The 18,772-nt window shown below is 43.0% G+C and overlaps 1 protein-coding gene across 7 annotated transcripts in view; it reads right to left on the reverse strand.

The window, feature by feature from the left end:
• Window positions 1–18,758, reverse strand: part of SFI1 (SFI1 centrin binding protein) — a 27,749-nt gene extending 8,991 nt beyond the window's left edge. For 2 of the 7 annotated variants that reach the window (XM_038152160.1, XM_038152159.1), the window contains exons 1-19: window positions 18,420–18,758; window positions 14,014–14,193; window positions 12,913–12,984; window positions 11,160–11,267; window positions 10,905–10,999; window positions 9,284–9,401; window positions 8,542–8,644; window positions 7,448–7,604; window positions 6,461–6,622; window positions 5,976–6,046; window positions 5,152–5,244; window positions 4,687–4,784; window positions 4,317–4,398; window positions 3,083–3,261; window positions 2,779–2,854; window positions 1,928–2,023; window positions 1,424–1,500; window positions 683–785; window positions 97–193 (exon numbers count right to left, since the gene is read on the reverse strand). In XM_038152160.1, coding sequence (XP_038008088.1) covers window positions 97–193; window positions 683–785; window positions 1,424–1,500; window positions 1,928–2,023; window positions 2,779–2,854; window positions 3,083–3,261; window positions 4,317–4,398; window positions 4,687–4,784; window positions 5,152–5,244; window positions 5,976–6,046; window positions 6,461–6,622; window positions 7,448–7,604; window positions 8,542–8,644; window positions 9,284–9,401; window positions 10,905–10,999; window positions 11,160–11,267; window positions 12,913–12,984; window positions 14,014–14,193; window positions 18,420–18,508 — 2,056 coding nt within the window. In that variant the 5' untranslated portion in view covers window positions 18,509–18,758. Of the gene's footprint in view, window positions 1–96; window positions 194–682; window positions 786–1,423; window positions 1,501–1,927; window positions 2,024–2,778; window positions 2,855–3,082; window positions 3,262–4,316; window positions 4,399–4,686; window positions 4,785–5,151; window positions 5,245–5,975; window positions 6,047–6,460; window positions 6,623–7,447; window positions 7,605–8,541; window positions 8,645–9,283; window positions 9,402–10,904; window positions 11,000–11,159; window positions 11,268–11,827; window positions 11,859–12,912; window positions 12,985–14,013; window positions 14,194–15,018; window positions 15,952–18,419 lie in introns of those variants that run through there. The other 5 variants (XM_038152161.1, XM_038152164.1, XM_038152162.1 and 2 more) reach the window with 5 other exon arrangements.
• Between the last annotated feature and the right edge of the window lie 14 nt (window positions 18,759–18,772).

Consider the following 18,772-nt stretch of genomic DNA (forward strand, 5'->3'; position numbering starts at 1 on the left):
CAGTCACTTCATCTGTACAGCTGACACAACACACTGCCCGTGGCTCATTCACAGACAATGAGGACTTTTTAGAATTCAATATCTACATCAGCTCACCTAAATCCAACTGTTTTCTGGCCTCCACCACAGCTGTCACCTTCAGGCGGCGGTGACATGCTCGTAGCCAGGCAGTGTCTCTCCACTGCAGCAGCATCTAAGGATACAATGCAAACAGAAGATGGGACACAGACTGGCACTGCAATGAAAGGGGACACAGCATACTCCTCCCATCGCTGGTAACATAACCATTTCCACCTCATTCTTCACCTAAGGCTCAGCAGCAGACAGAATTTCCTACAAATTAAATACAGAAGTATTTCAGAGGATCCCCTTGACCTTTTTCAAGGCGTTCTTCTCTTTCATCCATCCCCTCCCTGCCCCACTCACCAATACTACTATGCTTCATCATGCTACTGGTTTTTCCTTTCTTCTAAGGAATGAGAAGAAGGAAAAGAAAAAGTCATGAGCTCACAGAGACAAGTTTCAGAGACACCTGTAAAAACAAGATGAGACTCCCACTTTGCAGATCTGTCTTGGTAGTGGCTCTCAGATTTAAGTTTTTGGTCCTTCTAATTGTATTATCTGACCCCTGCCTAAACCAGCAGCTGTACTGAGCCCTTGGCACGTGCTGTACAGATCCTACCTTTGACAGGATTGCTCTCCTGTAGTGCTCATCTGCCCGAGCAGTCGCCTCAGATTCATGTATAAGAGCAAGAGCATTTTCTCTCCATGTACGCACCACCTGTCTGAAGGCAAAAATACACACAAAAGTTAAAAACAAACCCATTAAGAATGATTCTCACTTGTTCACTTGGCACTTTCCTACTCACAAGGGAACCAAAACCAGCTGCATCTATGAACTCAGTCATGCAAATCAACTTCTGGCCCTTCAGGTCTCTGCTGAAGAGAAGGCAGTGCAAAACAGAACACAGTCTGAAATCCAGCAGCTTCAGCTGAGCCAACCAGGCCCTGCAAGTGACTCAAGCTGTATAGCATTAAAATAAGGTAACTAAATAACTACAACCAATGCAATGTGATAATATCTTTAATCACTCTCCTCACAGTAATGCAAGAGAGTCTGCATCTTCCAGGCTGCTTTAACACCATAACAGATGTAGTTAATACCATAATGATGCAGCTTGCTGTCCGATGACTCTTGCAGGACTAAACAGAGATTTTAAAAATATTCAAGCTAAACAGATAGCAAACAGGAAGAGGTTGATTTCTTTTAGCTAGATGATCTTCATGCAAAGAAACAGCAATGCATGGCGGAGTCCACTCCCAGCACCAAACATTCAGAAAGTTACAAAGGTGACAGTGAAAGAAAGTAATGAATTGACTGCAGTGCAGTCACTTCTCTCATGCTGCCTAGGAAGAGGCTCACCGCAGCAGCAGTCGAGTGTGCTGTTTCTCCTTCTCAGCTACTTGATACAGAATGCACTGAATGTTTTGTTGGTAAATCTGGAAAAAATAGTATTGAGAGGTAAATTCACCTCAACTGTTAACACCTGTGAGGAGAGGAAACACCTAGAAACTCTTACTAGCATCTAACTAACTCTTAGTAACTCATAAGTAGCACTGGTAGTAAAGTACAGGGGAAAAAATACAATCCATTGGAATCAAATGCTGCTTTGCTGCAGCAAGCAGTCACTACATAATAGCTAATGCTAGTTGGGATATACCATTCACCAGTGCTACAAGATGACCTTGGTTCTGCTCCAAAAAGCAATGCCAGAGCTCATACAGCCCTACATACAAGAGCCCCCATTCTACCCTGCACACGTGGTGTGTACGTGCCTCCAGTGAAGCCGAGTGGGAGCTCTATAGCTCTCACTGAAACATTACAGCACATACAGACAAGTGCCTCAAAAAGGCTGTTCCATCCTACCTTCCAAGCTGCCAAGGTCTTGCCCAGCAATACATGTTGATAATGCAGGTCTGCTTGCACCAGCTTCCTCCATTTCTCACGCTGATGTCCCACATACTAGGAGGAGGAAATGGAAAGAAAACAAAAGATACACACATATGAATAAGGGAAAACAAGTAATGGCAGAGAGAGGAGGGAAAAGGATCATTTCCATTCTCTGGAGAATCAATCCTTCACCTTGCTGTAATAGCTTTTCACTCAAACTGGTGCTGCACTCTGCTATGTCCCCAAAAGGCCTAGCTGAGGTGCTTTTTTTAGCCTGCTCTTTGTAGGAACCCTCTTGAAGACTGATGTAAACCACTCAAGTTAACAGGTCTGCACTGACAGAGCAGCTCCAACTATAAAATTTCTCATAGATTTTCAAGACATGCTGCAAGGCACATCTGGTACCTCATATCATGGTAAGGAAAAGGGGCCCACTATGAAAGTATTCTGTGTTTGTGACAATCTCTAACACAAATACAGGTCATACACAAAGGCCTGGCTGCAAACTTCTAACTTTTGAGAAGGACATACCCAGTACTGGGTAGGGACAATTTCATCACACTAACTCTGATTACATTCCCAGGTACATCTAAACCATATTCCTATTCTCACCATATCTACATATATGAATAAAAAGAATTCTCTCTTCTCCCTACACAGTTCCTGTTTCACCCACACCAAACTGGTTTTATCCACATGAAAAGGAAGGAGAGCTTAGGAATGACTAGTGTTTAAAATAAACAATTTAACTTCTAGCCATATGGGTGCAAGCAATTCAAACATAACAGGAAGACTTCACACTCTTCCCCATCTGTCAACTCTCTCACCTGTCTCCACTTGGTCCAAGTCTGCTGCAGACACTTTGAACAGTGAAATCTTAATGCTTCTGTCTCCTTGAGCCTCCTATAAGAAAAATAATTATTTGTCCTACAATGCAATCCATGTTACTGGACACTTCTAGCACAGACCTGAGTCCACTTTTGTTATCTTCAGTAATTCACTTACTGAAAGACAACTCAGTAGACTCCAAAGCACAAAAAAGGAGTGAGCACCATTGTGAATTAAATGCTGTCCAAAGTAGGCTGCCACAGGGCCAATCCAAATCATTCTCTGTTTCAAAATAAATCTTACTCTGTTTCTCTCTCCTGAGTCTTTTGTTTCCACAGACAGAAGGCCTTTAGCAGCAGCTGGTTCCTGTAGTGATCTCCTGCATGAACCAAGCCCTCCTGCTCCTCCAGACGTTCAGCTGTTCCTCTCCGCCAGCAGGACCAGAAGCGGCGCAAGAGCTGCCTTTCGAAATGGAGCACAGCCTGAGAGGGAGGCAAGGTGGCAATGAATGCACAGCACAGGCAGCTACAAACAACAGGAAACACCTCTTTAAAGATGACATGCACAGAGGTGTCCAGTGTTTGTTTTTCTGAGGTTGAACAGCAATGGAAACACTACCAAAGCCCCTTTGTGGTGAGGCTATGTAACGTGCTCTGCAGGTTCCTGTGTGCATGTGGGTGGAGGAGCTGTTACCAAAAAACAGCAAGCCAAAGAGAGGAAAAACACAAGCTGACAAACAGCATGTGAAGGACTCCTAAGAACTGATAAGTTCCAGAAACCAGTCCTGTTGAACGTGCAAGAACTGATAATCTCCCTCCACCAAGAGAGAGCTGTATCTGCACAAAGGCACCCACATGTGCTACTGTCAACTTGGAGTTCCATAAGAGACCACATAAAGGCCACAGTGGCTGCTACATGTAAAGACTCCAGGACTATATATATATATATATATATATATATATATATATATATATATATATATATATATATATATATATATACACACACACACACCCCCCCCTTAAAAAATGAAGGGCCCTGGAAAGAACTTTATGGACACCTACCTAGAAGCAGCTAATTTCTCAAAACAACCATGCACTTCTTAAATGACTGGGGTTGACTAATAATAATAATAATAATAATAATAATAATAATAATAATAATAATAATAATAATAATAATAATTATTATTATTATTATTATTATTATTATTATTATTATTATTTCAACAAAGTAACTATGAGACTGTGTGAGAGAGAGAGAGAAAGCACACACACATTTACAGCATGAGGGAATAAGTGAATGAGCTATGTGAATGGCAATCCTCTAATAATAACTTGATTCTATTATTAACAAACTGCTTAACTTAAAAAGGTGATCAATAAATACTGGTTGTAATCCCTTTCCCCTGACTTGATCCCTCACCAGGGAAAAGGGAATTTACACCAAGTCCATCTCATGCTAACTCTTATTCACAGACAGTGACTATGAAATCATCCCCTCTGTTTCCTAAGCAAGGTACAAGAGTTACATTTACCCTCTTCTCTCCCATTCTATATCCTTGCAGCTTGCAGGTCTTCAGCAGCCATGTGTCAAATACCTGTCTCATCAACACCCTCCTGTCAAGCAAGAAGGGAGAATGTCAGCATACAGGAGACAATTCCTTCAGAAAACACACTGGTCTTATGAATGTCAGCTGACTAAATGAACCTCAGAGCTAGGCTTAACCAATTTCCCTCTTACATCCAGAGAGAAGCACAAGATGTAAATTGTTCATTACTCACAGACAATGTCAGAAGAGTTGCCATCAAGTTATGCCCCCAAAGGTATTACCGTACTTAAGAAGAGAACCAAAGGCCCACAGATCCCACATTTGTACAAGTCTGTATTAATATTTCTCTGCATACCTGTAACGAGCACGAGCCACTGACGTTAAGGCCTGCTGCTGTTCTTCCTCCTTCTCTTCCAAACGGGACTTCCAACAGTTCCAGTATTTCCGCAGCACCTAAAATAAAATAAGAAAGATGCAACCCCCCCCAAAGATATCCAGCGAGGAGAAGAATGCAAATAAATAAATAGTTAAAGTCCTAATGAAACTGCATACTGCAATGGTTGTCTCCTGCACAGCTTCATATACCAAACTTTTTAACCTCCTACAAGTTTTTCTGGTAAAAGAAAAAATCCACCATAAACACAGGGAAATGAAAAACTAAACATATCTAAGAGTGGCAGTTCACTCACACAGATTTTCTGTGGCTATTAGTATTTAAGAACAAAGTCACTGCTGTAATAAAAAAGTACTTTGTAGGTGACAGTAGAAGTCAATAGGACAGCTCAAGACAAACTGACACAAGAACCAAAGTCAAACTCACTGTAACTCGATGCTGACAGAATGACAGATTTGTTCTCATTCGCTGAAGACGAGTGTCCAGGACATTCTGCTGAAGGCCCTTAAGGCCCAGTTCCTGTAACCATAAGAAATAAACACAACTTTCATTTGTAATCCAAATCAGGTGATTTAGAACTGATCTACAATCCTACAATCCCTAGAGTGGGGGCAGAAAATGGTAAACAGCATTATGAGAGCATCCTACTTCAAATCACTAATCATCCTGCTCTTATAATCAGTAATGTTTTCACTTCACAATCCAAACCAGTTTATTGGTATACTTTTAGTGACCAGTACTGACCCAACCTTGAAAACAGTTCCGTTCCAAAAAGCTGGAGGCTCACTTGTGCCCACCTTTCACATAGCCTTCAGGGATTTTTTTTTCTTTAAAAAAATCCTAAAACCTAAACAAAACCCCTAAACATCAACTACTTGAACATGCAGCAAGCTATCTTTGGTCTCATGTGAAAAGCAGCATGCACACATTACTGCAGAGAAGAAAAAATAATTCTTGTAGCAAATAGCATAAGAAAAAAAATCAAGGGGAAAAGGCAATCTCAGGGTGGATCAGCCAGGGAGAAGGAAACCCAACACCCTCAAGATGAATCCACTTCACCAGCTTCCCAGATGGATGAAGAGCTGTTCTGGAGATCAGCACGGTTTCCCCATTTGGATTCAGCTGGCAGATTCCAGAATAGTTGAAATTTAGAAACCTGGTGTATCTCCCACTGCACACCCACTCACCACTGTCAGTGCTACAGGGACACTCCACAGCCTCTCCCACCCAGCACACAACAGTGCTCTTACCAACAGGTGACACTTGTAGTGCTTTTCAGCCAGCTCACACCGCTGAGCCTCTTCCACACACAGCACAACATCTGTCACTGAGTTAAAGTATGTTTTACACAGAACAATCTTCTCCCACAGAGGGCACTACATCTCCATCTAAATTTGCTTCAATGTTTGAATGTCCAGCACTGTTATCTACAGAAGTTTTTACTACAGTCAAACTTTTAGATTTTGCTGGCTCATTACAGTATGATTTCTGATTGACTCTTAAGTAACAACCATAAATTATCTTCTGCAGGCTCTAATATACTCTTACACAGCTGCTAATATACTGTAATTACAACAGTTTAATTAATTGTTAGTATGTCATTACATACACATAATGACAACATGTTTGTTGTCACTCACGCTACTGCACAACGTTCCTGCTTATTAACTGGATCTTCCCCCCGCAGGAACGCTTCTAACGTGGCTTTGCTAGGGACTGAACACAGGCTGGATACAATGCTTCCAGTGTGCAAAGACTCTCCATAAGGCAATCCTTGCTGCTTGTTTTTCCAGGTCCCTTCCGTGAGCACACATTCTTCTCCTGCACTCCCATGACCGCTGCCAATCGGAGAAGCACCTCCGGAGCGTCCTGCTCCGGTGAAACTCCTGGGCCAGTTCTGAAAGACAAACACAAGGCACTCGTGGCTTGTTCTGTCCTAGGCTCATTCGTATCAGATGAGATCCTGGCATCTGAGCCACTGGCTCACAAGGGACATGAGTTCTAACACTGAAAAATGGTTATGAGAATTCACATTAACACTCAGCTAGAGACCATATTCTTCCTATTGCTCACAAAAGCAGTTTTAAAGCAGTAACCTACTTATTGACTTAAGAGAGGGAACAATTTAGACATTAAGACAATGTCTAAGAATTCAAGACATTAGGACAATGTCTTACTTGTGCAACATACTCAAACTTGCCTACATTTCAGCATACTCATATTATTAGTTCCTACACATCCAAGCTGAATTCTTTTTCACTGCAACCAATTAAAAAGCAATACAAATATCTGAACTTATTCCCATTCAAGGGAAGAAACAAAGGAGCTGGTGTAATAATCTTCACCATCCTATAGGAGTTGTGATTTGACTATTATCAATAAAGTCCACAGACTGACTGATCAAAGTCTTGAATACATCCTTCTCACAGATATCTCAGTCAAAATCCAAGACACAACATGCAAGTTTTCACCAAGGGAATTGTAAAGCATTTTATTTAAATCCTATGGAAAGCAGGTGATCTTCCCGACAGTCCAGCATATAAGCTAAGCCAGCCAGGCTTGTCACAGTGTACAGCCCAAGCTGCATCTCATGACCTGGGTGGGCAGAGACATTGCAGTGTCTCCTAGAACAGAAAAAGCCATCACCATGCCCCTCAGCAAAGAGGCCCCTCCAGCAAAGAGGCTGAGTCCTGTTCTGTCCCAACTCACCATTTTCACTCACCATTCTGGTGTTTCTTTACTCTCTGGAGGTTCAGATATCCCAGCCATGCTCCCATGCATCTCCTCAACTCCCAGTGCTGATGGTGAGTTACTGCCCTGGTGTCCTTCTGCTTTTCACTCTGGGTATGTAAAAACAGCTCTCGCCACTGCAACCAAGCCTGAAGGAACAATTGAGGAACGAGGGCAGTAAGAGGAAAAAACAGACAAGATTAGGGAAATAGAACAAAGAGGACGAGAGGAAGAACACACATGCAATAAGAAATTCCATCTGAGTTCTAAAGGTGAAAGCCATGAGCAATGAAGTTCCCCCCCCAAAAAAGGGGAAAAAGCCCAACAAAACCCAAACAAACACCAAAGGAATGTCAGCATAGAAAACATCAAAGATTTTTTCACTCTTTTTCCCACTAAAAAGATCAATAGAATACTTTTCTTTTGCCAACAGGCTTTCTTTCAGGTTATTTTCATATAAAAGGGAATCACGTCATGAGATACTATAAGACTTTCCAAGTCACAAGTTTCTTTCCTTAGCAGAAAACTGCCCTAAACAGTATTGTTGCATTTTACAGTGCAGGTCAAATTTCCATGTTGCATTTTACAGTGCATTTGCCATGCTGCATCTTACAGCACAGGTCAAATTAAATACCATCCCTTCTTTTTAATTGAAATGGACAAAAAAACACAGTTTCAGTGAAAGAAAAAAAGAAACCCATACTGTTTTCACTTCAGCTAAGATCAACCATCTGGACAACACTCTCAGTCATCTGATTTAGCTTTAAGTAGTCCTGCAAGAAGAAGGAAGTTGGACTTGATGCACCTTGAACTCTGACAGGTTTGGTGCTGTAACCACTTCCCTGGGGAGTCTGCTCCAGGGACTGACCACCCCCTCAGGAAGATCCTTTTCCTAATGTCCAGTCTGAACTTGCCCTGACACAGCTTCATTCCATTTCCCCACGTTCTGATATGATATTCCATTATAAGCACTGCAATTTTCAAAGTAAATGAGTACAAGGCCTAATTTTTATTCATCTGCAACATTTTCACATGTGTGCAACTTAAACATTAGAAATGGCAGTAGCTGAAGCTCCTGAGACTTACTCGAAATTGCAGGCTCTGGGCCCAATGCTGCAGAGCCAAAATATTCATTTTATGTCCAGAACATTTCTGGTAGTGTTGTCTTCTCCACACTGCCCATGAAATGCTGCCAAAACAATGTTACAGACAAGTTCAAACAGAGGTGTCATAATTTGGTGCATGAAATCACTTTCATCTGACAGGAAAAATGTATGAACAATATTTTCAAAGAACCAATAAATGGTTTGGGTTGGAGGGGACCCTAAAGATCATGTTGTTCCAATCCCCTGCCATGGGCAGAGACACTTTTCATTTCCCACATTGCTCCAAGTCCCATCCAAACTGACCATGAACACTTCCAGGGATGGGGCATCAACATCATCTCTGGGTAATCTCCAGGTTTCAGTCCCTCACCACCCTCAGAGTAAAGAATTTCTTCCTAATATTCACTCTAAATCTACCCTCTTTCAACTTAAAGTCATTCCCCCTTGTCCTCTCACTTTTGCCCTTGCAAAAGTCACTCTCCAGCCTTCCTGGAGGCTCCCATTAGGCACTGGCAAGCTGCTGTCTCTTAAATTCACAGTCTGTGGGTGTGCCAGGAGAACTCACAAATCCCAGAAAGCAAAGGAATTCTTAAAGAAAAATCGAACACCGAATGAAGTCATGGTGTGACTTTTTATCTTTTAGGAAAAGATAACATAACACAGATAAAAGCCATGGCCTTATGGTCACAGTGCCTCTCTGCCCGTTTGTATCCCATCCTTACCGCAAACAGCTTCTTTTCCTGAATGCCAGTGCCACAGACTGCATCCCATGTTTTGTCCTTTGAACATCAACATAAACCAGCCAGTGCTGCCAGGTCCTGAGCAGAGTTTGCTTCTTTGCTGTGCACAATAAAAAACGGCAGCACCTTAAATTCTGGAATCTGGCACATCTTAACCATTCCACCACAGCTCGCCCCCGAATCTGTGTCCTCAACCTGCAGGGACACCTTGTGGAAAAGCCTGAAATGACAGCGACCCTCCCCCTGGTCGAGGGCGTCACAATGAGAAGTCTCAGAACCGCTGACAGCACGGTCCATGCCACTGGCGCAGAGCAGCGTGAATTATCGGATAATGGCCGATAATCGCTTTGTCTTCAGTGCTCACAGGGAAAATAACTGTAGAACAATAGTCAGCATAACGACTGTACTGGGTCAGAATTAGAGGATCCTCTTTGGTTTGTTAAAAAAAAAAAAATGTGTATCAGGTTCATCAGTTGCTTTTCAAGAGTTATTCTCTCCTACAAGCAGAGAAATGAACCAGAAACAAGTCAACTTTATTTAGTAGGCTGGTCATGCAGCTAAAAACAGAAGTGGTGTCACAAATTCCAGTCCACCCCTTAGTGCAGCACACTGCATATTCTCCTCACAGCAGGTTGGCTTGTCAGAACAGAACACTACTAAAGCAACGTTATTGGAAAAAACTCTCATTGATTCTATGCCACTTCACAAGCACACATAAAAGAACCCCAGACTTTTCTTTTTTAGGATTTCCTCGTGAATCAAGCATTAACCTACCTTGAAACAGGTAATCTTTTTCTATTTTTGACCAAGTAGCACACAGCTTCTGCTGTAAATACTCTGGCCTCACTAAGAAAGAAGTCTGGACAGCCTGTCAGCTTGTGTCCAAAGGTGCCAGTCTCTAGGACATTCTGAGGCTACATTCATGTGCAAAGACAGCAGTTAACTTATTCTGCAAATCAGCACAGAACAAAACCTCAGTATCATCTTTAAACAAGGGTAAACCTCCCTTCAGCAAAACATATTCCCTGAACCCAAGAAAGTTGCTACCAGTACAGACAGCTCCAAGTCAAATCCCTTGCAGAGCAAAGAACCTATACAATAAGACAAAGGGCAAAAGTTTGGGCTTCTTTCAATTGCAAGAACCTGGAAGGAACACTCAATAGATATAAAGTAAGTGCTGTTAAAAGCACAGGGAATTACTATCTAATGTCTATAGCAACAGTTGATAGAGAATTCCAGTAAAACAATCGATCAAAAAACATCTACTTGAAAACATATTGTGATTAAGTAAAAAAAACCAAAAACCAAAAAACCCAAAAAACAACAAAAAATCAAGCCATCCACTCAAAAACAACCAGTGCAATCCAGAGCAGATGGAGAGGCTCTTAAGCTTATTCACTGGCATCTCTAAATAACTATATAGCTATACCCCTAGAACAGAACCCCCCTGCCATCTGCTCCTGCAAGCACTGCACTACCACGGGGTGGGGGAGCTCCGGGTGCAAACAGGCACAGGGGACACAGATTCTGGTAAAAAATTCCCTGTGGATACTCCCATCTCAGTATGTCCCCAAATACTGGAAATTACCATCACTTCACTTACCATGAGACTCTGCAACATAATACTTGCTCCTCTTTCCTTGCTGTTGGCACACATAGGCTCGCCAAGCCTTGAAGATCAAATTAAGGAGTAAATGCCTGAAAAATGAAAGAAGTGCCATTCAGTAAAATATTGAAATAAGCAATGAAAAGATTGTTTTTGGCCTAGACACACCATGGACAGAACTTGCTCACTGGTACTATAAACTGTTTCAGAAAATGTCTCATACGCACCCCAAAGGGAAGTCCTTTCACTAACCTGAAATGGTTGTCTGCTCTGAGGCTGAGCTTCTTTTCTCTGCAAAGTGTCCACTGCTCCTTCCACTCTCCAAAAGTTTTTTGAAGAATCTTCTGATCATACAAACACCTAAACAGTTGAAGGATTTGGACAGAAGAAACGTCATACGGGTTTCCAGAGTGACCATAAATCAGCTTTAATGAATATGACACCACCTCTTCTCCAGGCTTGCCTGACTAGCCTGACAACGTCCAATTGCATTTAAAACCACTACCCTACTGTGCCACTTTATTCAAAGACTCTGTGAAGTACTGCAAGAAGCAATCACTCTACTGACTGTAAATACTTCACATAAAGACAAGGAATAAAAGACAGAAGTTGATAACTTATCAAACATCAGAGTACCAGTTGACTTGAGACCTATTCACATCTTTCATCCTCAGTTCTGTGTTTTACTCTAACAACCAGAACAGTAGATAACAATACATGTATTTTCCTTTCTAATCTTGTTCTTTGCTATTTTAACACCAAATATTTTTATATATAAATAAATACAAATGCTACAATAGATTTTATAATGCTTTGATGTTTTTATAATGTAATAACAGCAGAATCAGGCCCAGAATACCTAGAGGTCTCTCAGTGAAACATATCAATCCTCTCACAAGCTGCAATTTACAGCCACCTACCCCGAGCCAAGCTGCTAAGTCATTCCAAGCACTCATGCAGAAAAGAAAAAAAGAAAAAAGAAACGAACTGTATGTTATTTTTTTTTGGACTTGGTATATTAACAGTATTGCACATGCATTAACAGGTATTACAGCTATGCACAACTGGGGACTTTTAAATCTAGAAAGGTAGAAAGGCAATTCATTATTGCTTGTGCTCCTTGCTGGTCTTTATAAAATCTATTTCCCCTAAAAAATAAATTCATCATTGTGCTGAATTGACAGACAGCCAAAGCAGTGCCAACTCAGCAGATGGGACCAGAGGAACGGTGAGGTTCACAGGACAACTTCCATTCACCAACAAAGGCAGAAACAGAATATATTTGATACAGAAAAATGAAACTGAATGACTAAGGACCTGACCTTATTCCAAATGCAAGTCTCCCCACTGGGAACTGCTTCAGTTCCCAAGGGTGTGGTCAAGCAAGAATGAACATGCAAATCAATGCAAAACAAGAAATGAATATCAAAGCATGGGGTTTCAGTGGCTCACAGAACACTGACAGCAGAAAGGAGTTATCTGCCACAGGTATTTCCAAGTCAGACAGATACCAACCATACACAGATATACATTAAGAAAACAGGGCAAACAATAATCATTACTGATCCATGTGGGTCCTTTCCAGCTCAGAACAGTCTGTGAAATCTCTGTCATCATAACTTTGAGAAATAGTCAAATTTAAAGCAGGTATCCCAATCACATCCCATCATTTATATGCACATACTGATCAATTTTATCAAAACACAATTCCTATTAATTTGGTTAACAGAAGCTTAACCATGATTGTTAAAAACAAACAAAAAAAAAAAAAAAGCAAGAGCAAGATAGGTATCCAAAGAAAATCTTCAAGTGATCCCAAAATACATCCAGTTATTTTCTTGGCAGCCAGTACTCTCTTAGCCCAGTGGTTTACCACTAAGTCATTAAAAACCAAACCAAACCAAAACACTCCTGAAAACAAAACAAAGAAACAAAAGTACAAAACAAAAACAAAACAAACAACAAACAAAAAACCTCCACCTCTGAGTTCTGTAATTTTATCTACCTGGCTTTGGAAGGGAGAACTTGTCCAAATGTTATTTTTGCCCACAGATAGAAAAACTTCCTTTCTAGGTATCTGGAATACAAGGAAAGTTTAGTTGCTTTTGTACCCCTCCTCTGCAAATTCCCAGGAAGTAGTGAAAATAGGAATTTTTATTACAGTTTCAGTAATAAAAGTAAGGGTCTAGTTTTCAGAGATCAATGCATATATGAAATATTTAGACCCTGAAATTAGTACCTGTAACAAAACAATTCATAAAGCATTAAGAGGCCCAAGCATCATTGCAAAACTTGCATTGGGATGTACTTCTTCAGGAATGCTGGGTAGCCAAAATGCCTTCCAAGCAACCCTCTTCCACCCAATGGTACTGCTGAGCAGGAGGCTGGCTGGCTGGGAGCCCTTTGTGAGCTTTCAATGTGGTAACATCACTGCTTCCCCCAAGTCAACCAGCTGCGTCCAGAATACCTGAGCCAATCTAATGTCTGGCACTTCCTGAAGCCAGCAAATCTTCCTTCTTCCCACCTCCCCTCAGCACTTCCACATCTCCACAAGTTTCTCCCAACACCAGCTCAGCTCACTAATGTGTCATTGTGACCCTATCACCCTTCCCCTCCTTTTTCCCCATGGATTTCAGAGTTAGCTGGCACACGGAGGGCCCCAATAAGCACCAAAGGCTTCACAAGGTAATTAGTTCAAGCACACAGCCAGGAAGGGGGAGCCTTGCTCTTTCAGTAGGCTGCTGAACAAATGATGGCCTTTTAATCTCTACACAATTACATCCCACCTCTGTCAAGGTTCTTTGAACAAACAAAAGAAGCAAATAAAAAAACTCTAGAGGAGGGCAAGAAGAAATCATGACACCTGGCTGTGTATCAAATAATATTGTTAAACAGCCATTTTTAAATTTACCTTTGAAAGTAAAAAATATGTGAAATCTGACTGTCTATCCTTGTCCTCAAGTTACCACAAGACATCCTCAGAGCTGTCTGCCATGGCCATGAACTAAAACTCCTGCAGCAACTTGCACTGGTACTACTAAACCCAGACACTTTCAGGTCTGATGCCCTGCTCCATTTAATGAAAAATATGTTTTATACTTATCACCTGCTCTGGAATTTTTTTAACATTCTTCTTTGACTCTGGGTATATCCATCTTGACCTGGCTTGTCATGGCCTCCGTCCTGAAATTCATGTGTTGCAGACTGGGGGACAACAGATTGTCCAGCTGCATGAACTTGATGCTCAGGTGGTTGCTGGATTTCATGCATCATCGGGGATTTTGAACTTAAAAGGAAAGAAGAAATGTTTTGTGGAAAACTGTATTACCTGCAAAGAAGTGGCATTATTGCAATAGCTTGGTGTGTGACAAAGGTCCCTAATCAAACACAGAACACAACAGCTACAAAATGCTAGAACGTTTATTGTTTCTTTATCAGGTGTTTTTCAGTATCTGGAATTTTAAACTTTCCCCAACACAACCAGGAAGATGCATTTCAGTGTAATCATGTCACAGACAACTCTTTTCTCCTCTGAAGTTGAAATGAGAAATCACTGAACTGCATTTGTGTGTGCACACAGGGTGTCTTGACAGAGAAGCTCTGTGGTTTTCTGCCTTTTAGTCTCAAACAAATCAAGGTATTCTGCCTACTGCTGATAAATTCTCTTGAGCACCAGTGAACTGAAGTGAGATTTCCATTTTAACATAAAATGTTCTTTTACAAGCTCTTTCCTAGTTTTGTTCATATTTTAACTGTGTTTCTCCTAAAAAAAAAAAAAAACAACGCTGATAATCTCTTCCTGTTTTTACATATTCATCATTAAAAAACAAAATTAGACATATTTTTCTATCACACAGTTTACTTTCACATGTAGTTCTAATCTGAAAAATAACAAGTGTGTTTTTATGCATTCTAAATATTTTTTCTTGGTAATTTTCTGAAAACAAGGATAAAAAAAAACCTATAGAGATAAAACTTGCTGCACCGGTTCCATTGAAGCTCCTTTCCCAAAACAAATGCTGCCACCACCCTGAAAATTTGCACATTAGAAACACAAACACATTCTTGAGTTACAGAAGAGGCAACAGAAGAGGATAACCTGAAATCTCACCCTAATGGTCTCCTCAACTGAACTAAGGAAAACAGGGCTGCAGACAGAAAAAAAAGCTGTTTTCACAAAGTGACTGGAACAATGCAAGTTTCAAGAGTTCAGCTGAATAACCACTTTTAACAACAAATCACTGGGAGGAAATACAGTATTTTTGGCTTGTTCCAGCAGGCTGCAAAGAGTTAAAAATAAAAGTTAATGGAAGAAAACAGAACCAGGATTTTGTGTGAGAAATTCTTGTTCTATAAAGTATTATCTGAATGTTTTCTGAAAGGGGTAGGCCCTGCCCAGCAGACAAAAGAATTCTGTTCACATCAAGATGTGCAGTTAAGGTAACTCTAAGGAAACTCTATGCACATTTGAAGAGGAGTTTCAGGCACTTTAAAACTGATGCAGAACAGTTTTCAGCACAAGTTCTTGTACACACCTATTAGGCCCAACTCCCTTTAGAATTATTTCATCTGCCCTAAAGATAAACCTGGTCTGACCACATGCGATGCCAACCTTACACAAAGGAACTGAAAAAAAATCAAACCTGGGTAAAACATGCAGAAGTTCTGTATGAAAGTCTAAGGTGTGAGAGTATCTAATAATTGTCCAACATACGTACTTTTATTTCTCTATTTGGAACATTGTTATGTGCTGCATATTTTTAATGATGACAGCCTATGTCCCCCAAAATTTATGGCAAGGGACCATGAAAAAAAAGAGTCAAAGAAGGATCATTTCTCCTTTTAAACTCAGACAACAAAAGCATGGGAAAAGTAAGAGAACATGGAGTAAATCTGTGCTTGGGCCAACAGCTGTGTCCAAGTACCTCATGTTCCACTCTAATATCTCAAGCTCATCAGTTTTATAAGCAAATGTAAAGACAACGCAAACCCACATAAAGTTGTGTTTCATGATCAGCTTGGGAGTGAGGTGTTCGTTGTTTTTTACTTTAAAGAGGAACATTTTCTGGCTAACAAAGTTCCATAGAGACTAATAAGCCCTTCTGTGAGAGGAACTCAACTTTCTTCTGTCCCATGGATGTTAAGAGGTCATAAATATAAAATAAATTATAGCTGAGGTCTTTAACATAATAGCTTCCTATTACTGCTAACCTGTTCCTGAATTTCTCCATTTCACTGTAGTTCCAAGCCTGCAGTACAAATGCACTCTCTACTCTGCAATATTAACTTTGAACAAAGCATGAATTGGTGCCTGTTGCTTGTGATGAATCCAGCACATGGATCTATGCTAAATGCAGTCTCTATCATAAAAAATGACATGATTTCTACTCAGTCTTCTGCTGCACTCAAACAGCATCATGCAATTCCAGATGTTTAACATGAAAAGCATCTGTGTGTCTCAGCAACACTGTGCTGGCTTAATCTAATGGTAATAAAGTTAAAACCATTTGAATCCTAAGGCAACAATTCTGCCGACCTAAACAAAAATGTGCTAGGAAGGTGCTGTAAAAAGTAAATGACTCCAAGTCATGTGCCCCTACTTAAAAATAAATTCATAACCAAGGGTGACACCATCAGCACCTGATTCCTTTTCACCTGTCGTTTTTTGTTTTGTTTTTTTTAAATACTATATTCCTCTCTTTCACAAGCACTTAGAAACGAACAAAACAATTAATTCCACCTAGCTCCAGCAAGAACTTCTCCACGCACAGAACCCTGTGACTTCCCGGGAAGAGTCTGACTCTGTGACAGCACCTGGAATTATGGCCAGGCATCTCCTTTTAAGTGTGAGTCCCAAAGTGGATTCTTCTATAAGCATTGGTTAGGGCGTGATAGAAAAAAAATTCCTCCCAAGAAAAAAAACCAAACAAAACCCAACCCCCTCCCAAAAAAACAACCCCACACGAAAACAAAAACAAAAACAAAAACCCACCAAACCAAATCAACACCGAAAGCCAAAAAAAAAAAAAAAAAAAAAAAAAAAAAAAAAAAAATCTTAAAAACAAAACAAAATCCTATAAGATTATTCTGGAGTTTTACTGCACGAGATTCCCCGCAGCTGTACCCTGAAGGCTTTTGTGTTGATGGACAAACACTGGAGGCCCACAGGACGCTGCTCCACAACCCCACCGTGAGGGGCCGCGGCAGCCAGCCCCGCCACGGATCCCGCACCGGCGGCTACGGCACCGGCACACGAGACGGGCCGAACGCAGCGGGGAAATCACCGCGAACGGGAAAGGAGCGGAGGCAGGAGGGAGGAACCATTAGCGCCTGAGGCGGCCCCGCCATGAGGGGAGGGCGCTCCCCGCCGCTGAGCGGCGCGCCCCCGTGCGGCGGGGCGGGGACGAGCGCGGCCCCGGCCCGGGATTTACCGAGCCGCTGCCCCGGCCCGGGAGCGGCCCCGGCGCGACCGGGATTTACCGAGCCGTGCCGGGAAACGGGCTGAACGGCCGCGGCAGGGAGCTCTTGCTGCACTTGGGAAAAAACTGTGTTCTGCCACTTCTGTGCCACCGGACATATCTGCTGTGAGCATCACGTAACAGGCACCTGGGGCAGATGTGCCTTTGGGAGCCAAAACCCCTGGTTTAGCTCACAACAGCGATGTGCACAAAGGTGACAGTGAAATACAACACGATTCAGGCCTCAAAGCCTACAGCATCTCAATAACCACTCAGCTCGAGGCTGGTGGCCCACTGGTTGCTATGGAGTCTCCCTGTGTATTTGTTTGGAAAGCACTTGTCGGCTTCAGGAGACTTGGCAATAGCTGCAGTGCTGTCTCATTAATTATGCAGCACTTTGTCAACAAAAAAGGGAGAAATTTATTTCTCTCATTCCATAGGTAACCAGATTTTAATTCTGGTATTCAACTTCATTAGAGATCAGGGAATCACCTTATTCACCAGATCCTACACGAATATACGTCGCTCCTACACAGACCTCGCTGCCCAAGGTGTTTGGAAACCCTATGGCCCCGCTGGGTTCCTGTGACAGAATGGCTGCAAGGGCCGGGGACAGAGCTGTGGGCAAACGGAGCAGGCGATCTCGCTCAGTAAATTCCTTAAACTGATGTTGAAAACAATGTCTGCTTCTCATTAGCAAAAACTGAAAGACTTTGCGGTGCCTCCGAATAAGCTGCTCCGCTCCCTGCACCAGCCTAGTCCTGCTATCCCACAGAACGCCAGACTCCAACGTGACAGGAGCCCGGTGCGGGCCGAGAACACCGGGACCCTGCGCTCACACCGCCGGGCTGGGCAGCGGCGCGGGCGCGGCCGGACCGCTCCTCTCACCCGCGGGAACCGGGCCGCGCACAGCGGAGACGCGAAGCGCTCCCGGGCAGCCCCTCCGAGCTCGCCGTGACCACGGCGAACGCGCGGGGCGAGGGGAGCGCCCGCCCAGCAATCTCCCAGCCCATCTCAGCCGCGATCCCCCCGCCGCTTCCCGCCCTTCTCTGACCCCGCGCTGCCTCTGAGGCGAGACGGGGACGGGGACGCGGCGACAGTCCCGGGACAGGGACGGGCCGATCCCGCCGCCGCGCCGCACATGGCGCGCACCGCATCCCGCCGGCGGCCGCCTCCCCCGCAGGGCTGCCCGTCCAGACTGCCTGCAGGCCCTCGCGAGCCCCGCGCTTCTCCTCACCCACCGCACCGCTCGCAGGCTGAGATGCCGGTTCCGCGGGCGGCTGGCGGCGGGGACACAGGGCGGGAGCGCAGCCCGGCCTCCGCCGGCGCCTCCCGCCGCCAACGCGCGGGCAGGCGGCAGGCGGGGGAGCCCCCGGTACGCGCGCCCGACGCGCCTGCGCGCGGGGC

This window comes from Motacilla alba, chromosome 15 (assembly GCF_015832195.1).
Source record: "Motacilla alba alba isolate MOTALB_02 chromosome 15, Motacilla_alba_V1.0_pri, whole genome shotgun sequence".
Classification (NCBI taxonomy): domain Eukaryota; kingdom Metazoa; phylum Chordata; class Aves; order Passeriformes; family Motacillidae; genus Motacilla; species Motacilla alba.